A 19,369-nucleotide genomic window follows, 5' to 3' on the forward strand; every position below is an offset into this window, starting at 1 on the left:
AAATATAACATGCGGCTTTGTAACACTAAGCAAGAGGTGGATGTACCAACGACCATGAGGAGAGAAATAATGAATAGACAAGCAGTTTGAATACATCCATGTCACTTAGGTCGCTATGCCAATTTACATACATCAACATAGTAGCCGGTAGTTTATGCTGCCTAGGCTTCCCTGTTCACCTGTGTCCCCACCAACACATTCTTTATGAAACAGGTATCAAAAGATTCAGGAGAGGGATATCAAGACAACCAGCTTTAGAGGCTAACAAATCTTTCCTCACAGTTTAAATAATTTGGGGTGGTTGGTTACAACATGTAATAAAAATCCAAAGACTTTTAAATGTGTCAACTACTGTGGAGGTGGGGAGAGGAACCCCTATTTGTTGTTTAAGGTTTTCCAGGTCTACACCTTTCAACTCTTTTTGAAACAATTCCTACAAGAACAACGAGAGCAGGTGAATAATCGGGACAAGTTACTAACTCTTTCTAAGCCTCTGAGGAGTAAATAAACTAATGCAATAAAAAATTGTATTCAGCTAAACAAACCCGAAGCCTAGAGAACTGAGCAAAGTAGCAGAGGTGCTCATAGGATAAACTAGGAAAGAGCGCGAGCGAGCTTTACTGAACGTCACTTCCCTGGGGCAGGTATTGTCCGAGGCTGCTTCTGTGCCACCACTGCAGAGCCGAAGCACTTGGGACAAGACAGCGTACAAACTGCAAAGCCTAAAATATTTACCAGCTGAGCCTTTACAGAATTGCCAATCTCTAAGTGGTGGTTGTATGGGTGTGTTCACACTTGATAATTTCTTGAGCCGTATATTTAAAATCTGACCTATACAATTCTAATTCTTTAACATGCAATGCACAGCTCTCTATGTACGTCATACACCTAGGCCTTTGTTATTTGCTCCTCCAATCTTAGGCTTTTGTGTTTTGTTTCTGTGAGAGTTATAAGACTTTAGATGGACCTAGATCAGGAGTATGGGATCACTGATGTCAGTTACATGATAACTGATAACCGCTGTCATGAGTACGATGAAAGAGAACACAAGTCCATTCTTTTAGGGTAGACAGGAATCGGGAAAACCTTTTTATGGCAAAGGATTATTCACTGTATATAATTAATTGTAACCGAAATCTGCAGCGCACTGCTTCTAAAGGCACCCCCTTAACCAAGAGGGAGTATCAGAATCACCTGAGAGGCCATGGTCAAACTTATTTTCAAGGCTGTAGTCAACCATTGCTATGGCAGGAAATGCAACAGAGGGGTTCTGGGACAGTAAAGGCAAAGAACCACTGGCCTCTTTTTGGAAATGGCTACAATATAGTTCTGTTCACTGTACGATTTTTTACAATTGGTAAGTCTGTAGTAAAACAGTAAGATGTCTGGAGGAACCTTGGCTCTTTCAGAAATCTGAATTCAAGATAACACACATTAGAAAGCCATACCTCTCCATTTTCAAACGTTATTTCTCGAACAAGAGGAACGCATTTATCTTGAATCCAATTGTAAGTCCCATCGAAATTTGTCATAGATCCCAGGTAGACCATATCTGGAGCAGAATGCTATTACAAAAGCAGGGGGAAAAAAAATTAAATGAATCTAACCTGTGTTAGTAAAAATGCACTCTCTAAGCCATCTATGACCCAGAAAATCTACAGGGTATACAAAAAAGAAAAACAAAACAAAACAAAACAAAAAAACCCAAAAACGAAAAATCATGAAACTTCCAAGAAAGAGAGCTGTGTAAAAAAGCTGGTAAGTCTGTATTTATCAGAGACCTAATTATCCAACCTGTGATGTCTAAGCCTTCTGCTTTTCCTCCGATTTGAGTCAATTAACTATTTATTTTTACCAATGGCAGGCAGGCATTGTGAAAAAGAATCACCCAAATGAATTGATTTAGCTATCCCTTAGAGCTGAAAATGTTAGAAGAAAATGTGGAAACTTCCAGGAAAAAGGCCTTAAGAAATACAAGATACTATATAAATCTAAGGCATAGCTATCTCTAATATTACCTACAATATCTCTTTCCACATTCACTCAAAATCCGTATTTATGAAGTGTTTAAAATGATGACAAAAACAATAGCTACCATTAACTGAGTAAACTTACTGTGTCAAAGCACTGTTTGTTGTAAGCACCTTATATGTGTTGACTCATTTAATCCTTGAAACATCCCCCAAAGGCAAGGACTATTATTATCATGGCTATTTTTATGAATGAACAAACTGAAGGTCAGAGAAGCTAAGCAACTTTCCCAGAGTTATACACCTAGGAAGGTGGCAGATTTGACACGTTAAACCTGAATCTCATTCCAGAGCCTGTGCGCTTAACAACCAAAATACACAGTGAGACACTGCACTGGATTCTGATAACCTAGAGATGGTCACACTATGGAACCTACTATTAATGAAATAACAGGCAAATACTTCTCTGAATTTGGAAGAGGAAATGAGCTCTCTAAGCAAAAATTTCATTCATATGACTACATGAAAATTAAAAACTTCACTGTATCAAGACACTACAAACAACATTAAAATAAAAACCATGAACCAAAAAAATACCAACAATTTTCTGTTTGCACGTGTGTGAAAACGGCAGTGACATACTGGTAAGTCAAACGAGAGGACACGAGATGACACAGACTGTGATTTTTGCCTCTTGGTTGTGGTTACCATCATCTGGACTTAAGCAGCTACTTCTAAGTTTAGACACTTAACTTCTGAGCCAAGGGCTAAGAGCCACCTAGCCGCTCCTTATTAGCTGGCAAGTATCAGGTTAATTTACACCCCAGAAGACCTAGGAGCTTGGCTGGTCTGACTCAGGTAGGAGTGGTGATCACAGACCACTGAAACATTGTTTTGCATTTGCGTCTTAAAACGAATGCAAAACAGAGAGGTAGATCTGGCCTGGGGATAGGAAATCTCTAGTCTCAGCTCGGCTACTAAATCCCTATCTGACTTTCAGCCTGTATGTCCCCATCTTTAAAAAGTTTGGATTAATAGAAGAAGATGCCTTAAGGTTCCTTTTATACTCAAAGTCTGTGGTTCTGTGAATTAAAAAATATGAATTATAGATTATAAAACATATAGATCATACTATACATTTAAATTACACTTAAAATTATACACACTAAGAAATAGCAACTTACCCCTGGTGGTTTGTAGATTATGTTGTCTCCACTATATCTTTCTGGTTTTGAAACAGCTCTGATAGGAAGAGAGAAGTAGCGATACTCAGAAAAATAATAGCAGTAATATACTTGAATGAAACAGAATTGGCTAGCTGTTTTGCCATGTATTATAATGACTTGAAATATATACTTGTCCATCATCTTTCCTACTTATAAGACTGTGCAATACCAACAAAACCATATATTTAAAGGAAAACTTTAATCCAAGGCACATTTTTTTAAAGGAAAATTTTAGTTAGCTGTTTTTGCGACTCAATATTTTATAAATTTAGAATGGCAGTTTTAGCACTAAAAAGCTATTTTTGACACCAGCCTGTTTCCAGTAACTTGGGGTCAAGGTCATTGATGTGGTCACATAGATCAATCAATCACAAAAACACATTATTTGCTTGCAAGTCAGACAATCATGAATTCTCTTTTTACTTTTTAAAACCAAAACTTATAAAAAAAAAAAAAAAGTAGATGAACTGAAATAACCTAGGTATTTAGTTCCACGACAACCAAATTGTTTTATGTGTTCACTGTTTTTTCCTATGCCTTGTACAGTATATACTCTGGCACAAAAAATGTGTCCATCAATATTTGGTGATTGAATTCTATAACAAATTCCAAGTCAAATGGGTAACTTTTTTTCTAAATTATATTTGGATTACTTGAACAGATTTATCTCCATTTTCTAACTAGAGTAGTACAGGAGACAGGTGCAAGGGATGCTAGCTGAGACTGATACCAATGGAACAAAAAGGAAGAACACACTTCACTCACTCATTCGTTCGTTCATTCATTCATTCATTCCCTATTCACTATGTGCTTCCTTTGTATCAGATATGGTCTTGGCACTGGGTACACAGAAGTGAACAAAACTGACAGTGCCTGTGCTCTTGCGAAGCTTACGTTTTGGTAGAAAGAGAGACAAGCAAATAGATATATTTATTTTGGGTGATTGAAACCAAAAAAAAAAAAAAAAAAAAAGTGCTCTGAAGAAAACTAGGTGGATAAAGGCTAATAAGCTGGATGACAGCAGTGTTATTTTATTTTTTAATGTTTATTTATTTTGAGAGAGCGAGCGAGCACACCCAAGCAGGTAACGGCAGAGAGAGAAAGAGATAGAGAGATAGAGAGATAGAGAGATAGAGAGGTAGAGAGGTAGAGAGGTAGAGAGGTAGAGAGGTAGAGAGGTAGAGAGAGAGAGAGAGAGAGAGAGAGAGAGAGAATCCCAAGCAGGCTCTGCATGGTCAGTGTAGAGCCCTCCAAGGGGCTCGAACCCACGAACCGTGAGATGGTGACCTGAGCCAAAATCAAGAGTTGGATGCTTAGCCAACTGAGCCACCCAGGCTTCCTGGCAGTGTTCTTTTATATAAAGTTGTCAGGAAAGCTCTGGGGAGCTGGTGTCTAGGAGAACAGGAAGGGCGAGGGCTCTGCTGCCTTCAGTGTGCCCACAGTGTGTGAGGACGCAAGCAAGCAGCCCGTACAGCTGGAAAGCAGTCATGCGAAAAGCAAGGCAGGGAGGAGTTCCTTTGTTATTTACTCCTACGTTGATCTCCAAAAATCACTGATAGTGTTTACAGCAAAACACACACACAAAATCTACAGAAGCATTAAAACAAGGATGAAGGTCACAAAATGGAAAGGACACACTGTGCCAGAAACCTGGGCTCTACTCAAGATAGGCACCAAAATTAAGTCTAACAGTTATTGGCCAAGGAAAAGAGAAATAGTACTCCAAAAAGTCAAAGTATGGTGGAGAACACCCCCAATGAAAAGAAAGGGGAAGAACTACTGAATGATTCCATTGAGAGAGAAAGAAAAAAAAAAATAGGAAAGTCAGAGAAATCAGAATGATAAGGAGCAAACCAGGGGGATTCAAGGTAACACAGTGCAGACATAGCAGGAAAAAAACAGGGTAGTTGAGTGTCACATCCTTCAGAGAAACTGAAGAGGATTAAAGATTGAAAAAAAAGCCCACTGGACTTAGGAATTAAGAAGCATTTTGTGACTGTGTGGAGTGAAGTTTCACGAGAGTAATGAAGGTAAAGTCGGCTTCCAAAAGAGTAAGGATTTTTCACTGGTTAGAGTTTAAGAAATTCAAGGTAGCCTAACATAAACTAGTCTTTGAAAACATTTGGGAATGAAAAGAAAGAGACAGGATTATAGCTCAAGGTCTGGAAAGAGAGAATCATGTTTTTTGGAAAAAGAAAGCAGTTCATGAAAAGGGTCAGGGTGAAAACATGAAAAAGCAAGGACAACTGATGGATGAAAGCCACAGAGGTTCCTGAAGGGATGGTTACAAAGACACAAGTAAAGAAGTTAACCTTGGGAAGGAGGACTCTTCCTCTGGGACAGGGAAGGGAGAAGAAAAGGTGGTGGAGAACCTGAGATTAACCAAGACAACGAAACCCAGTCTTCTTAATGAGAAAGACTGGGAGTTGTTTCAGTTTGGAAACCCCACAAGTTAGCGTTTTGTGTTAGTAAATGAGCACGAGAGGTAGTTGTTAACTTGTCCATTCTTTTCTGCTCACCCATATTCTGGAGCAGAAGATGGTACAGAAAAAAGAATAAACAGAACTCTTAAAGAGGTCAGACAGGTGTAAGGAAAACTGGTTGGTGACTTTATGGGAACTGAGATCATCTCCGGAGAGTTCATCTTCAGAAAATGACCACACACAACAAGAATCCAACATGGCAGCCAAGCTGACCCACTGACACACTCTCCATTAAGATACTTACCCAAATGCAGAAAGAAAGGCACAATCGTCGTGCAAAATATTTGCTACTCTTTCAAAAACTCTATAGTTTTCTGAATCCTTTTGCTCAAAATAGCCAATGATATTTCTTTTGCTGCGCTGTAAAATAAAGTGATTATTTTGCAAACATATATAGTGCTATAAACATATTATTTCATTCACCCCACTGTTGTTCAATTACGTATAAACGGAGTAGGACTATAAATGCATATTTTGATTTTAACACCTAGTCCAAAACTGCTGACGATGACCTGAAGGTTGAAAACGATCTTAACTGCCATCTAATGTAATCGTAAACATTTCCTTCTAGCAGTTCATTTTAACTAATCAGTGATAATCTATTCCTAAACAGGGTGACTATTCTTAAAATAGGACACCGGTTCACAACATATTACAGTTGGTAGAGTCTTCTTCATGGGTCTGTCATATTCCTACACATTTAGGCACAGCCACGTGCAAGATCCTGTCCACACTTTATCCAGGCCATTTCTCAGGCTTGCATTTGCAACAAGCAACACGGTAGTGTGAGGTAATGTCTCCCTTGGGGACAAGCAGCAGGCTTACTGCTGGCTCTGAAACAGGAGTTCTCCTGCAACAGAATCCACAGCATGTGCAGGCACCGGTCTGGACCCTCCCTGTCCCCTCCACAGGACTTGGAGGGAAAGGACACAAATGCAAACCTGGTCCCATTGTTTGCTGGGATGTGAGCAATAATGTCCTTTGTCTCTGAAGCAGGGGCCTTGTGTTTTCTGAAAGCATCCATGAAAGGGTAACTAACTGCCTAGCTCACCAGCACGTAAAAGTCAAATCTCAAACCCGACCCTCACAGCCTAAAGCCCCAACTCATTTTTTTTTTTTTTAACACTTCTTAGTATATAATGGAAAGGGTTTTTATTAAGGGAAGGCTATTTTAGATGACACTAAGTTATACAAAGAACCGACACAGAAGTAATTAGAGCAGATAGCCTGAGGGTCTCCACTAAGGAAAATCTGGAAACTCTGGTTGCATATACCCGTATACCTGAGGTTAACTTCTAGGTTTCATAACCCAGGCTACTCTTTGCCCTCAATTAATTTAAATTAGTACAGCTCTACTGGATGCTATATCAGTAAAACATTAGCATTTCCCTCTAGAATTGATTCAAGGAAAATTCAACTCGCTAAATATGTATATGTCAAATTCACTGCAATAAAATATAAGAAAATGTTCAGATTCTTTGATTGCATAAGAATCTGTTTACATCAACTAAACAGGCAATGTTCATTTGATCCAGTAAAAGTTAACAACTTACATCAAGAGTGGTGATTTCTGCTAAGTCATGAAGTTCTTGAACGGGGTCGCTTTTTTGTTGCCTGATGTAATCTGCAAGTGCTTTCACTGATCGCTGACCCCTGTATTCTCTCTTCATCATCATCCCATTACGAAATAATTTGAGAGTTGGGTATTTGCTTATCCTGTATCTCTGGGCTATATCAGCTAAAAGAATGGAAAAAAAAAAAAATTAACTTCACCTTCGTACTTGGTCTGGGTAAGCGCATTAGCCCAACAGTCAAAAACCTTAAAATTATTTAGTGAGAATATTTTGGTTCATATAATTATTTTTCAGTGTTAGAGAAAAAAATTAATCATGGCAAATTTATATTGATTAAGAGCCAGGCTCTGGACATATATTGCCTGGTTTAAATCCCAAATCTGCTATTTATTGGTTGTATGAATTTGTAAGTTGTATCAACTCTCCATGCCTTAGTTTCTCATCTGTTACGTAAGGATAAAAATTTCTACCACATAGGGTGGTTTTAAGGATTAAATGAAATAATACAAATGCATGACACAGTAAACTCTTAGTGTTAGTAAACATTATAGATTCCAGAAAGTAATCAGAATGTGCAAAATTCCGATTTTGAAAATAGTTACTCACCTTACTTTGTACATGTGAGAATCTCTTACAGCATTTAATAAAAGAAAACTAAATTTAAATTTAAACTACTTTCAAAGCTGAAAATATTAGATTCTTTGCTAGAAGAATTATTCATAATCCCAAATCCACAAATTTTGTGTTAGCTAACGCAATCAAACCCCAAAGTCAACAGTATACACTAAAAGAAAAGTCCCTTTATTATGACCTATGGGTATATTCCTAGGCAGTGGAGATTTTAAAAAGCACACACACACACACACACACACACACACACACAAATCCTTAAAATTATGAGTGTTTATAAGTCTCAAAATAAGAATCTACATCAAAAGGTATACTGATCTCATTTGCAGAAATCACAATTACTAAGATATAGACCAAATCAGAATGTAAAAAAAAGTATTTCTGCTGTTATTTCCAAGAGGTGGCAAATACAAGAAATCAGTATCTTCTAGGCACTAGAGAAGCTCAAATACCATACTACTCACATATGTGAAAATGATAAAAGATGCACTGAATTTTTTAAATGAAGGGGACCTGAGAGGGCAGTGAAGTGGCCTAAAACAGGTGACTTTTTTTTTTTTTTTTTTTAATTAACTGAGTTTTTAATGGAAAGCCTGAAGGCAGGGGCACCTGGGTGGCTCAGTCAGTTAAGTGCCCAACTCCTGATGTCAGCTGAGGTCATGATCTCACAGTTTGTGGGATTGAGCGCCACATCTGGCTCCCAGCTGACAGCGTGGAACCTGCTTGGGATTCTCTCTCCCACTCTCTCTGCCCCTCCCCCACTCAGAGTCACGTGTGCTCTCTCTCTCCCAAAATAAATAAACTTAAAATAAATACATAAAATGAGAGAATCCTAAAATGGTGGCACAACAAACCATGGAAATTCTCTTACCCCGCCTCCCATTCTAGTGACTATAAAACCCAACAGAACTGCAACACGGCTGTGCCGACCCCCTTCATTTTCTAAGAGGTGCTATGGTAGGAACAAGTGTACTAGAGCGTATGCACATACACATGTGTGCTGACCGTTTCATGGGCATATACACGGCTCAAACTTACCAATTTGTACATTTTAAATATGTAAGTTTTCGATATGTCAATTATACCTCAATAAAGCGGTTTTAAAAATCTAAATGAATACTGACTATACAAAACAGTAACAGTTATGCCTTGTGGGGTTTGGCACAAGCTAAAATACACGATGACACCGGCAACATATAAGCTGGGATAGAGGAGGTGAGAAGGAAGCTAATGACTCTAAGTATTTTAAGGTTTTGCACTGCCCAGGAAGAGGGGAAAGTACTTATAATACCTGGTCAGTCAAGGTTGTGTTCTGTTTTCTCTAGGATAAACCACCAGAGAAAGTTAAAATGATGTATTAGAGGTTAAGTAGGGAATATGGGTTCTCAAAGAAAGAAGGCTACGTTAGATCACATAACACTCTGGTGAACTCCATGGAGGATTTACAAAGGAGGATATCACGCTTTACTACTAAAATCCTTTGAACAAAGACAAATACAAGCAAACAAAGGGAACGACTGGTTATATATGGGGCCAAGGAGAGTATTTTATTCACCAGATCACAGAAATCTGAAATAGTAGTAAGATATCGTAATATACACATATTTAATATAGACACTAATCTGTTTGGATTCGAAGCTGGTACTTCTTGAACGGAAGACTAGTGGATATACCACTACCAGCCCTTTTTCAACCTGATAGGTTATAATGAGAAAACACACCTTTGAGGTATCATGAGAATGGTGGGTTCTATCACCTGAGCAAGGAATTAACTTACTTAAATAGGTGCTACAAATTGAGAGTAAGAGTGCTTTCACAAGCAAGTGAAAGTCTTTTAAGATAAACAGAGGCGCTTGTTATTAGGCAAAGGCCACAAAGGCTTAGGGTTACCCTACTTACAAGAAAACCAGCCCAGGGAAATAATAAAAAGAAACTTTAACTTCCTAATGAAAAACACATTCAGTCCCTAGCACACTATATGGTGAAACCTAGCATATCATAAAATGAATGCTTACAGTGATGCAGAAATGAGAATATAAAATGTTGTTAAAATTAGGTTAAATAGTTCTACTGGCCAATGCCACAATGCTCTGCTCTGGAATATGGAAAATGTCTTTTTAAAAGCTACTGTTTCGGGGCGCCTGGGTGGCTCAGTCGATTGAGCGTCTGACTTTGGCTCAGGTCATGATCTCACGGTCCGTGAATTTGAGTCCCACATTGGGCTCTGTGCTGAGAGCTCAGAGCCTGGAGCCTGCTTCGGATTCTGTGTCTCCCTCTCTCTGAGCTCCCCCACTAGCACTCGGTCTCGCTCTCTTTCTCAAACATAAATAAACATTAAAAAAAAATATTTTTAAATAAAATAAAAAATAAAAGTTACTGTTTCCCCTAAATATCCATCAATAAAGGACTACTTAAATAAGGTATGGTATACCCATACAATGAAGTAGTAGGATCTTACATAAAGGAACAAAAAACATCGCTCTGTATTGCTAAAGAGCAATCTCCCAGATACACTGTTAAGTCAAAAAGAACAAGTATATGAGATATATATAAGCAAGTATGTGAGATATGAGTATATGAGATATAAGCAAGTACATATAATCTTTGCCCCCCCCCCCCCCAAATACCATCAATGGGAGAAAAAGCAAGAAAAGGTCATAGATGGAATTTAGTTTTCCCTGGCTATACCTTGGATTTATACTTTTGATTTTGGAACTATGGAAATGTTTTTAATAGTAAAATAAAATTCGTTTTAAAAAATTGTAATACTAGCATTGTTATTTTGAAATAAACACACACATTATAGATAAAGCACACGAGCAATTATGCTAATGCCACTAAGAGTCAAGATTTTCAGCATAAGAGAAAAAAAAGATGCAAAGAGAAAACTAAGAAAATTAAGTAAAAGCCCTGTAATATTTAATTTGAATTGGAACTACCAGCAAAAAGCCATGATGAGAACTGGCCAAAACTACCAAATATTTAAAGAATAAATAATCCCATTTCTGCACAAAGTTTTCCCAAAAACTGAATGGAAAGGTTTACTTCCCAATTCATTCTATGATACCAGCATTACCCTTTTTCTAAAACCAAAGACACTGTAAGAAAATTACCAATATCCCTGATAAACAAAACTAGAGAGCTTAAACCAGTGGATTTCAACACTTACTGTAAACCTGCAGGGATCTAGACAGTGTGTTACTGGCATAAAGATAAACAGATCAATGGAATAGAAACCACAAATCAACCTACATATACATATAGAAGTGATCTTTGACAAACGTGCAGAAGTAAAATCTAACTATATACTAGTTATAAAATACACATCTAAACATAAGGATGCTCAAAGCTTGAAAGAAAAAGGCTGAGGAAAAATATCCTGTGCAAAAACTGATCAAAAGAAATCTTGTATAGCTATACTAATAGTAAATAAGCAGATATTAAGGCAAAAACCAGTGCTACAGACCAAGAGGGACCCTTCATAATAAAAAGTTCAATTCCACAGGCAGATACAATTCTTTTTTTTTTTTTTTTAATTTATTTTTGAGACAGAGAGAGACAGAGCATGAATGGGGGAGGGGCAGAGAGAGAGGGAGACACAGAATCCGAAGCAGGCTCCAGGCTCTGAGCCATCAGCCCAGAGCCTGACGCGGGGCTCGAACTCACGGACCGCGAGATCGTGACCTGAGCTGAAGTCGGACGCTCAACCGACTGAGCCACCCAGGCGCCCCAAGCAGATACAATTCTGATTTGTATACATCAAGTAACAGCCTAAAAATATATAAAATAAAAACTTACAGAACTAAAAAGATCAATCTATAATCAAATTTTTAACACATTTCTCTCAGCAACTGATAAATAAAAATAAAGAGAATTTGAACAATGCAACCAAGAAACTTGACTAAACTGGCACATAGAGGACAAACTGCCCCGAGGCTGTGGAATACAAATTCTTTGCAGGTGTGCACAGCATGTAAAAAATCAACATGATGAGTCACGAAAAAATTCTCAACAACTTTCAAATGATTCAACTTATGACAATTAAAAAACTATACAGACATTGATCAGAAATGAAACCACAAAGAGAAACTGAATGATAATGAAAATACATATCAGAATTTGCCACATGTAGCCAAAGTGATACACAGAGTAAATTTATGACATTAAAATGGATGTTAGAGGGAAAGGGCTGAAAAACAGAGCTAAGCATTAATCTTAAAAATTTATAAAGAGAACAAATTAAAAACAAGGAATAGAGAAGTGAATGAGAAAGATAAAAGAAAAAATTAATGAGGTGGAAAACAAATATACAATAGAAAAGATCAAAAAAGCCAAAATTTGGTTTTTGTTAAGACTAATAAAATTGATAAACCACTAGAGAGACCGATCAAGAAAAAAAAAATGAGAGAGAAAACAATTAATTTAAGGAATGTAGCAGGAATATTTAACTTGGATATTAAGAGAATATTATCAATAACATAATGACAATAAGTTTGGAGATTTAAAGTTTTAATATTTCCATTATTTCTACAAAGACATCCAGATGGCCAACAGACACATGGAAAGTTGCTCAACACTACTCACCATCAGAGAAATGCAAATCAAAACCACAATGAGATATCATGCCATACCTGTCAGAATGGCTAAAATCAACAACACAAGAAACAACAGGTGCTGGCAAGGATGTGGAAGAAGGGGAACCCTCTTGCACTGTTGGCAGGAATGCAAACTGGTGCAGCCACTGTGGAAGACAATATGGAGGTTCCTCAAAAATTTTTCAACAGAACTACTCTATGATCCAGTAATCACACTACTGGGTATTTACCCAAAGAATACAAAAACACTAATTTGAAAGGATGTATGCACCCCTATGTTTATTGCAGCATTATTTACAACAGCCAAATTATGGAATCAGCCCAGGTGTCCACTGACAAAGGGATAAAGATGTGGTATATATGTACAATGGAATATTATTCAGCCACTAAAAAAAGAATGAAATCTTGCCATTTGCAACAACACGGATGGAGCCAGAGGGTATAATACCAAGTGAAATAAGTCAGTCAGCTAAGATCTCACTCATACGTGGAAATTAAGAAACAAAACCAACAAGCAAAGGGAAAAAAGAGAGAGAGACAAAGCAAGAAACAGACTCTTAACTACAGAGAACAAACCGATGGGTACAAGGCGGGTGGAGATGGGTGAAATAGCAGATGGAGATTAAGAGCATACTCATCATCATGAGTACTCAGCAATGTATAGTGTTGTTCAATCACTTTACTGTCCACCTGAAATGAATATAACACTGTATATTAACTATACTGGAATTAAAAACTTAATTAAAAAAATTCCCATTAAAGCACAACTTACCAAACTGACACCAGAATAAATAGAAAACATAAGTGGTCCTAAAATTATTAGGTAAATTGAATCCACAATCCAAAGCCTTCCCACAAAGAAAACTCCATTTCTAGAAAGCTTCACCATCAAGTTTTACCAAACATTTAAGCAGCCAATAATGCTGTTTATACAAAATGTTCCAGAAAATACAAAAAGAGTGAACATTTCCTGACTAACTTTATGAGGTCAGCGTAATCCTTCTGCCAAATCTGACAAGGAAATGATGAGAAAAATAAAGTATATGTTAGTCTTACTCAAGAACACAGATGCAAAACTTGAAAATATTAAACTAAATTTGGCACTGTGTACAAAGGATAATACATCACAAGCTAGATTTGGTCTAGCACTTCAGTTTAATGTTTGAAAATCAATTGATGTAATTCATGACATTAACAGGATAAAAGAGGAAAATTGCACTAAGTGCCCCCCCCCCCACGCCCTTATCCACAAGGGATATGTTCTCAGGCCCCCAGTGGATGCCTGAAACCATGGGTAATACCGAACCCTTTATATACTATGGTCTTTTCCTATACATACAGACCTATGATAAAGTTTAATTTATGAGTTAGGCACAGTAAGGAGATTAACAACAACAATAATAAAACAGAACAATTATAACAATACACTGTAATAAAAGTTACATGAATGTGGTCTCTCTCTCTCTCAAAATATCTTCTTGTACTATATTTACCCTTCTTGTGGTGATGTGAGATAACATGACTATGTGATGAGATGAAATGAGATGAATGACGTAGGTGTTGTGATGTAATGTTAGGCTACTACTGACCTTCTGACAATTCATCAGCTTTGGAACTATACTTGACCGTGAACTGAAACCACAGAAAGCAAAACCACAGACAAGGGGGACTACTGTGCCTCTCAAAAGAAGCAGAGAAACATTGGATAAAATTCAACATCCATCCAGACTTAAAGGTTTTTGGCAAACTAACAACAGAAGGGAACTTCCATAATCTGATAAAGGATATCTAAATAAACAACTACCAAACATCTTGACAGTAAAATACTGAAAGCTGTCCTGCTGAGATCAAGAAAGAAATACAGATGTCTGCTATCCCTTCTGTAAGAACACTGTAGTGGAGTTCTCAGTCATTTAATAAGAAAGCATACATATATTGGAAAAGAAATAAAAATGTTATTATTTGCAGGCAATCTTATTGGATTCACAGAAAATTCAAAAGGGAATCTACTAAAGAATTTCCATTTCCAAGTGGGATGTAGTAGGTAGCAGAAATCTACTGCTCCTGCTGTGACAACTAGGGAAAAACAGATTTTTTAAAAATCACATTTTTACAGACATCAGACACCATGAAACCAATGAAGACTACATGAATGAAAATTCTAGGAAGGAAGGGACCATTCCTAAGTGAGCAAAAATCACCCACTGGCTATTTTCTTTCCTATACGTTTACTATGCAATTCCTCTTAGAAATTAAATCTGCCATTTGCAGCACTGTGGATGGAACTGGAAGCTATTATGCTGAGTGAAATAAGTCAGGCAGAGAAGGAAACAGATCATATGTTTTCACTCATATTTGGATCTTGAGAAATTTAACAGAAGACCATGAGGGAGGAGAAGGGGAAAAAATAGTTACAAACAGAGAGGGAGAGAGGCAAACCATAAGAGACTCTTAAGTACAGAGAACAAACTGAGGGTGGATGGGGATGCGGGGGAGAGGGGAAAATGGGTGATGGGCATTGAGGAGGGCACCTGTTAGGATGAGCAATGGCTGTTGTATGTAAGCGATGAACCATGGGAATCTACCCCAAAAACCAAGAGCACACTTTTCACACTGTATGTTAGCCAAGTTGACAATAAACTACGTAAAAAAAATAAATCTGCAATTGGTGCAGATTTAGGGCCAAGGATTATGCCTGCACAGACAGCAAGAGAACTCAGTGAAGCTTTTCATAGTCACCTGGGCTGGAAGGGTGGATGATAAGGACCCTGAAACACACAGCAAGTTTCCCCCAGAGGATATTTACTGAGCACGTGGGAGGCACAGGAAGCTGAAGGCTGGAACAGAAAAGCAGAGTAACATCCCTATGGCCTTGTGGTGCTTAGGAAACAAGGTCTATTTGTGGAGAGGGCCTGCATCAGCATCAAACATAAACCAAGACATTTGCAGATTTTGAAGCTGCGTAGGCTAGAAAGCATCTAGATGATGAAGAACACCATGAATTTTTAAGAAAAATTGGAAGATTTCTGTGACATATATTAGAGACAATAATATTCAGAATACATAACAAAATTAACAAAAGGACCACCAGAAAGATAACTGGGCTAAAGGTATCAGTTGATTTATAAAATTTTTTTTTAATGTTTATTTTTGAGAGAGAGAGAGAGAGAGAGCGAGAGAGCGCGCGCGTTAGCAGGGGGCGGGGCAGAGAGAGAGGGAGACAGAATCTGAAGCAGGCTCCAGGCTCTGCGCTGTCAGCACAGAGCCCAACGCGGGGCTCGAACTCACAGACTGTGAGATCATGACCTGAGCCAAAGTCAGACGCTAAACCAACTGTGCTACCCAGGTGCCCCTGTATCAGTTGATTTATAAAAGAAACACAGTAAACATGTAAAAACATGCTCACCTGTAATCAAGAGGTTACAAATGAAAACAACCAGAAAACATTTTGCCCATCCTATTGGCAAAGTAATAATTAAAAGTTTTTAAATTCATTAATATCAAGCTCCACAAAGGGAAAATATTCCCACTAAGTCCAATTTAGGTACATAGTGTTAATAAGGCTAAACTCACCTAGCTGGTGCCTAATTTGCCAGTAGAAAGCCAAGGAATTTTTCTAATCCCCAAAGGATTTGGCAGAAAGTTTATGACATAGACCTATTAAGAAAGGGACTAGTCTAATTGGAAACATCCATTTTCTATTGTGGCCTAAAGGTCAGTATAAAAACGGCCAAGAGGCACTGCTGGAGTCATTAACTTTCTTAAATTAGTGGGCATAATGGGCAAGTAGTGTGCTGATAGCAAACATGCAAAAACCAGAAATAAAATAAATAAGGCTATAGGTGTACTCCAGACAGACTTAAGTTCTAGGCTAATGGAGTCTGAGTGTTACCTGACAGGTACAAAGCAGCCACTGAGCAGTAGAAGCGGGCTGTAAAAATATTCACCTGGCAGTAAATCTGGGAGAATCAGGGAGACCAGTAAGGAAACTACTGCAATAGACCTGGCAGGTATACCAAGAGTCTGTTTACAAACTTCAACATTACAACCTCTAGGTTGCCTTAAAATTCTAGTTATGGATAGAAAAAGATCGAATAAGACTTGAAGACTACTGGAAGAACAGACACTTGCCTGCTTAATTCTCAAACAATATCATGGCAGCAGGTATGCTGCATAATAAGGTGGCTTTTAATTATTAAGGAGCAAAAACCTTAAAATTACATTAATCAATAATCTCAGACATAAAGGTGAATTTTTACAAGCTTTGGTCAAAAATGATTTTAAGATAATTATAATGTGACATTTTGACAATATAACAAAGAATGATTTAAGGGGTATAATAAATGTTTTTTTTAATTAACTGGATGGATCAAATGTTAAAATGCATGTCAAAGGAATTATAAATTTCAGAAGGTTAACAGCTCGCTGATTAGAAAATTAGCATGTATTTTTGCTTCAGTGGTCACTTTTCCTTGAAAGGCTCTGCCTGCCTGCCCGCCCACCACCTTGCTCACTCAGGCCCAGCAGGGCTCCACATGGGAAAAGTGCCTCAGCTCTTATCTCAGCAATGTGTCTCACTGCTGTGATTACCCCTGGCAATGACTTCAACAGGAAGGTCTTACTGTTCTTCTGGTTCAGGGAGGAGGACCACTGCTGCCTCTGTATTTTTTCCATTCCCAAACCATGCCCTGCCCACATGGAGGGAAAAACAACAGGAATGAAACACCACAACAAAATAAAACCCTAAACAGAAAGATTACAAACAAAGCCTACAGGCTTACTCTGGATTCAGGCTGACACTGGGCATCCAAGTTCTGTTTTGTGCACATGAATTCTTCGGTGGATATTTTCTTCTTCTTCTTCCTTTTACTTTTTTAATGGAAATATATTTGATATATAACACTGTGTAGCTTAAGGCATACAACATGGTGGTCTGATACATTAATATATATACTGTAGTATGATTGTCACCTCTATCACTTCACGTAACTATCATTTTTTTGTGGTGAGAATTAAGATCTAGTCTGATCTTAGCAAGTCTGATGTTTTTAATATTCCAATATTGCTGTTTATAATAATTTTCTTATTCTTAATGACTCATTTACATATTGGTCTAACAAACGCTTCCCAATTTCCATTGTGGAAAGTTCAAATTGTATGGGAAGGCACACAGGTAAGAATAACTCTGGTATTTGGGAACATGTGCTGCTTAGTTCAAGGTCAGTTACAAAGTACTTTCCTAAAAATGCTAGCTAGCAAGAGTCTGAATGTTCTGCACCTTCCAACAGATAATGTATGAAATGGCTCTTGCTGAGTGCCATGCACCCTACAGCCACTGGAGGTCAGCAGAGATCCTGGTCCCACCAGGGGCAGATTGATGGGACTTTCTCCATCTAAAGCAGCAGCACCACCAGGGAGAGTGATGAATTTAACTTCCAAACTCCCCAGACAAGGAGGATGCAGAAGATGAGACAAAGGGAGACCATGAACGACAGGTGAAGCAAAGGCAAGTTTGAACTGTGTATATGTGTAGAAATTTTGGAAAAGAAAGACAATTACAAAGAATAAAACAGGTACAATTTGTAATCCAACCACCACCGAGGAAAACCACTGTTAACATTTTGATTATATCTTGCTGACTTTGATTAAAGTTGCGTAACAAGCAGTGACATGTTTCAATGGAAAAAAAAAAAACCAAAAACAAAAACCTCTAAGGTATTCAAAGAGTTAAGTGCCAGCATCAATACTTCCAGAATGGGTATCAGAAGCTTGGAAGAAAATCCTAGAAAAAGCAGGATAACACTCTTTAATCAAGAGCATTACCAACACTCTTAATGGCACAGAAGTCAATATTGTGTGGAAAAACACAAAAATCAATGACTCAGAATTGAAAAGTGGTGTATAACAGTCAGATTCTGAATGTGAAATTGTTTCAGGATTACTTGAACAAATTTATTTTCCTTTTTGGGTACATACACTAATGATATGACCAAAAAAAATCTTTAAGTCTAAAATAGCTCTTGTCATAAAAAAATTCTAAGTGATAGGAAAGCACTGTGTTGTGTAATTTTTCTGTGGGTTTTGTTTTTTTTTTTTTCAGTTACAGATAAAAGTGTGCCTTGTAATCAATGCCAAGTTAGATTTGATGAAATACTGCAGAAAATACTTAATCGTACTGTTGGGAGATAATGAGATAACTTATTTGAAGTACTTAATGGAATACCTACAAAACTAATAGTTCATAAAAGCTGGCTACTACTCATTACATTTATCCATCCATCTATTCAATAACTATAATCGTGCACCTCCTATGTGCTAGGCATCATTCCAGTGCTGGGGACACAAGGGTAAAAAGACAAGGTTCTTGCTATTATAGAGTTTACATTTATTATAGAGTTTTATTTTATGGAGTTTATAGAGTTTACATTTATTATTATAGTTTTATTTTATGGAGTTTATAGAGTTTACATTTATTATTATAGAGTTTTATTTTATGGAGTTTATAGAGTTTACATTTATTATTATAGAGTTTTATTTTATGGAGTTTATAGAGTTTACATTTATTATTATTATCATTATTATTTTATATTATTATCATCACTATTACTATTACTGCTACTTTGTTTCCACAGGCTAGAATCTTAAATGAAATTTGTAAAAACTTGTAATACAAAATACAGGTAGCAAAAAGATGTGTGGATTCCGTAAGTACAGTATAAGAGAAACCCTCTATAGTTATTGGTGACTTACTATACAGGGTTTCTCTTATACTGTACTTAGCATACTTAGTATACTTAGTGTACTTCTCTTATACTGTATACCAGAGATGTAAAGATTCCTTTCATGGACCCTCCAGATAGGACAAACTAAAAGGGTGATTGTGAGCTCTGT

At 37.4% G+C, this 19,369-nt stretch overlaps 1 protein-coding gene across 1 annotated transcript in view; it reads right to left on the reverse strand.

Annotated features, from left to right (window-relative positions):
* ERP44 (endoplasmic reticulum protein 44) overlaps positions 1–19,369 on the reverse strand; it is a 95,760-nt gene that overhangs the window by 24,320 nt on the left and 52,071 nt on the right. Inside the window, exons 5-8 of the mRNA XM_019454353.2 lie at positions 7,233–7,417; positions 5,924–6,039; positions 3,155–3,212; positions 1,449–1,565 (exon numbers count right to left, since the gene is read on the reverse strand). Of these exons, the coding sequence (XP_019309898.1) occupies positions 1,449–1,565; positions 3,155–3,212; positions 5,924–6,039; positions 7,233–7,417 (476 nt within the window). The remainder of the gene's footprint in view (positions 1–1,448; positions 1,566–3,154; positions 3,213–5,923; positions 6,040–7,232; positions 7,418–19,369) is intronic.

Source organism: Panthera pardus, unplaced genomic scaffold (assembly GCF_024362965.1).
Source record: "Panthera pardus isolate Hobbes unplaced genomic scaffold, ASM2436296v1 HiC_scaffold_20, whole genome shotgun sequence".
In the NCBI taxonomy this organism is placed as follows: domain Eukaryota; kingdom Metazoa; phylum Chordata; class Mammalia; order Carnivora; family Felidae; genus Panthera; species Panthera pardus.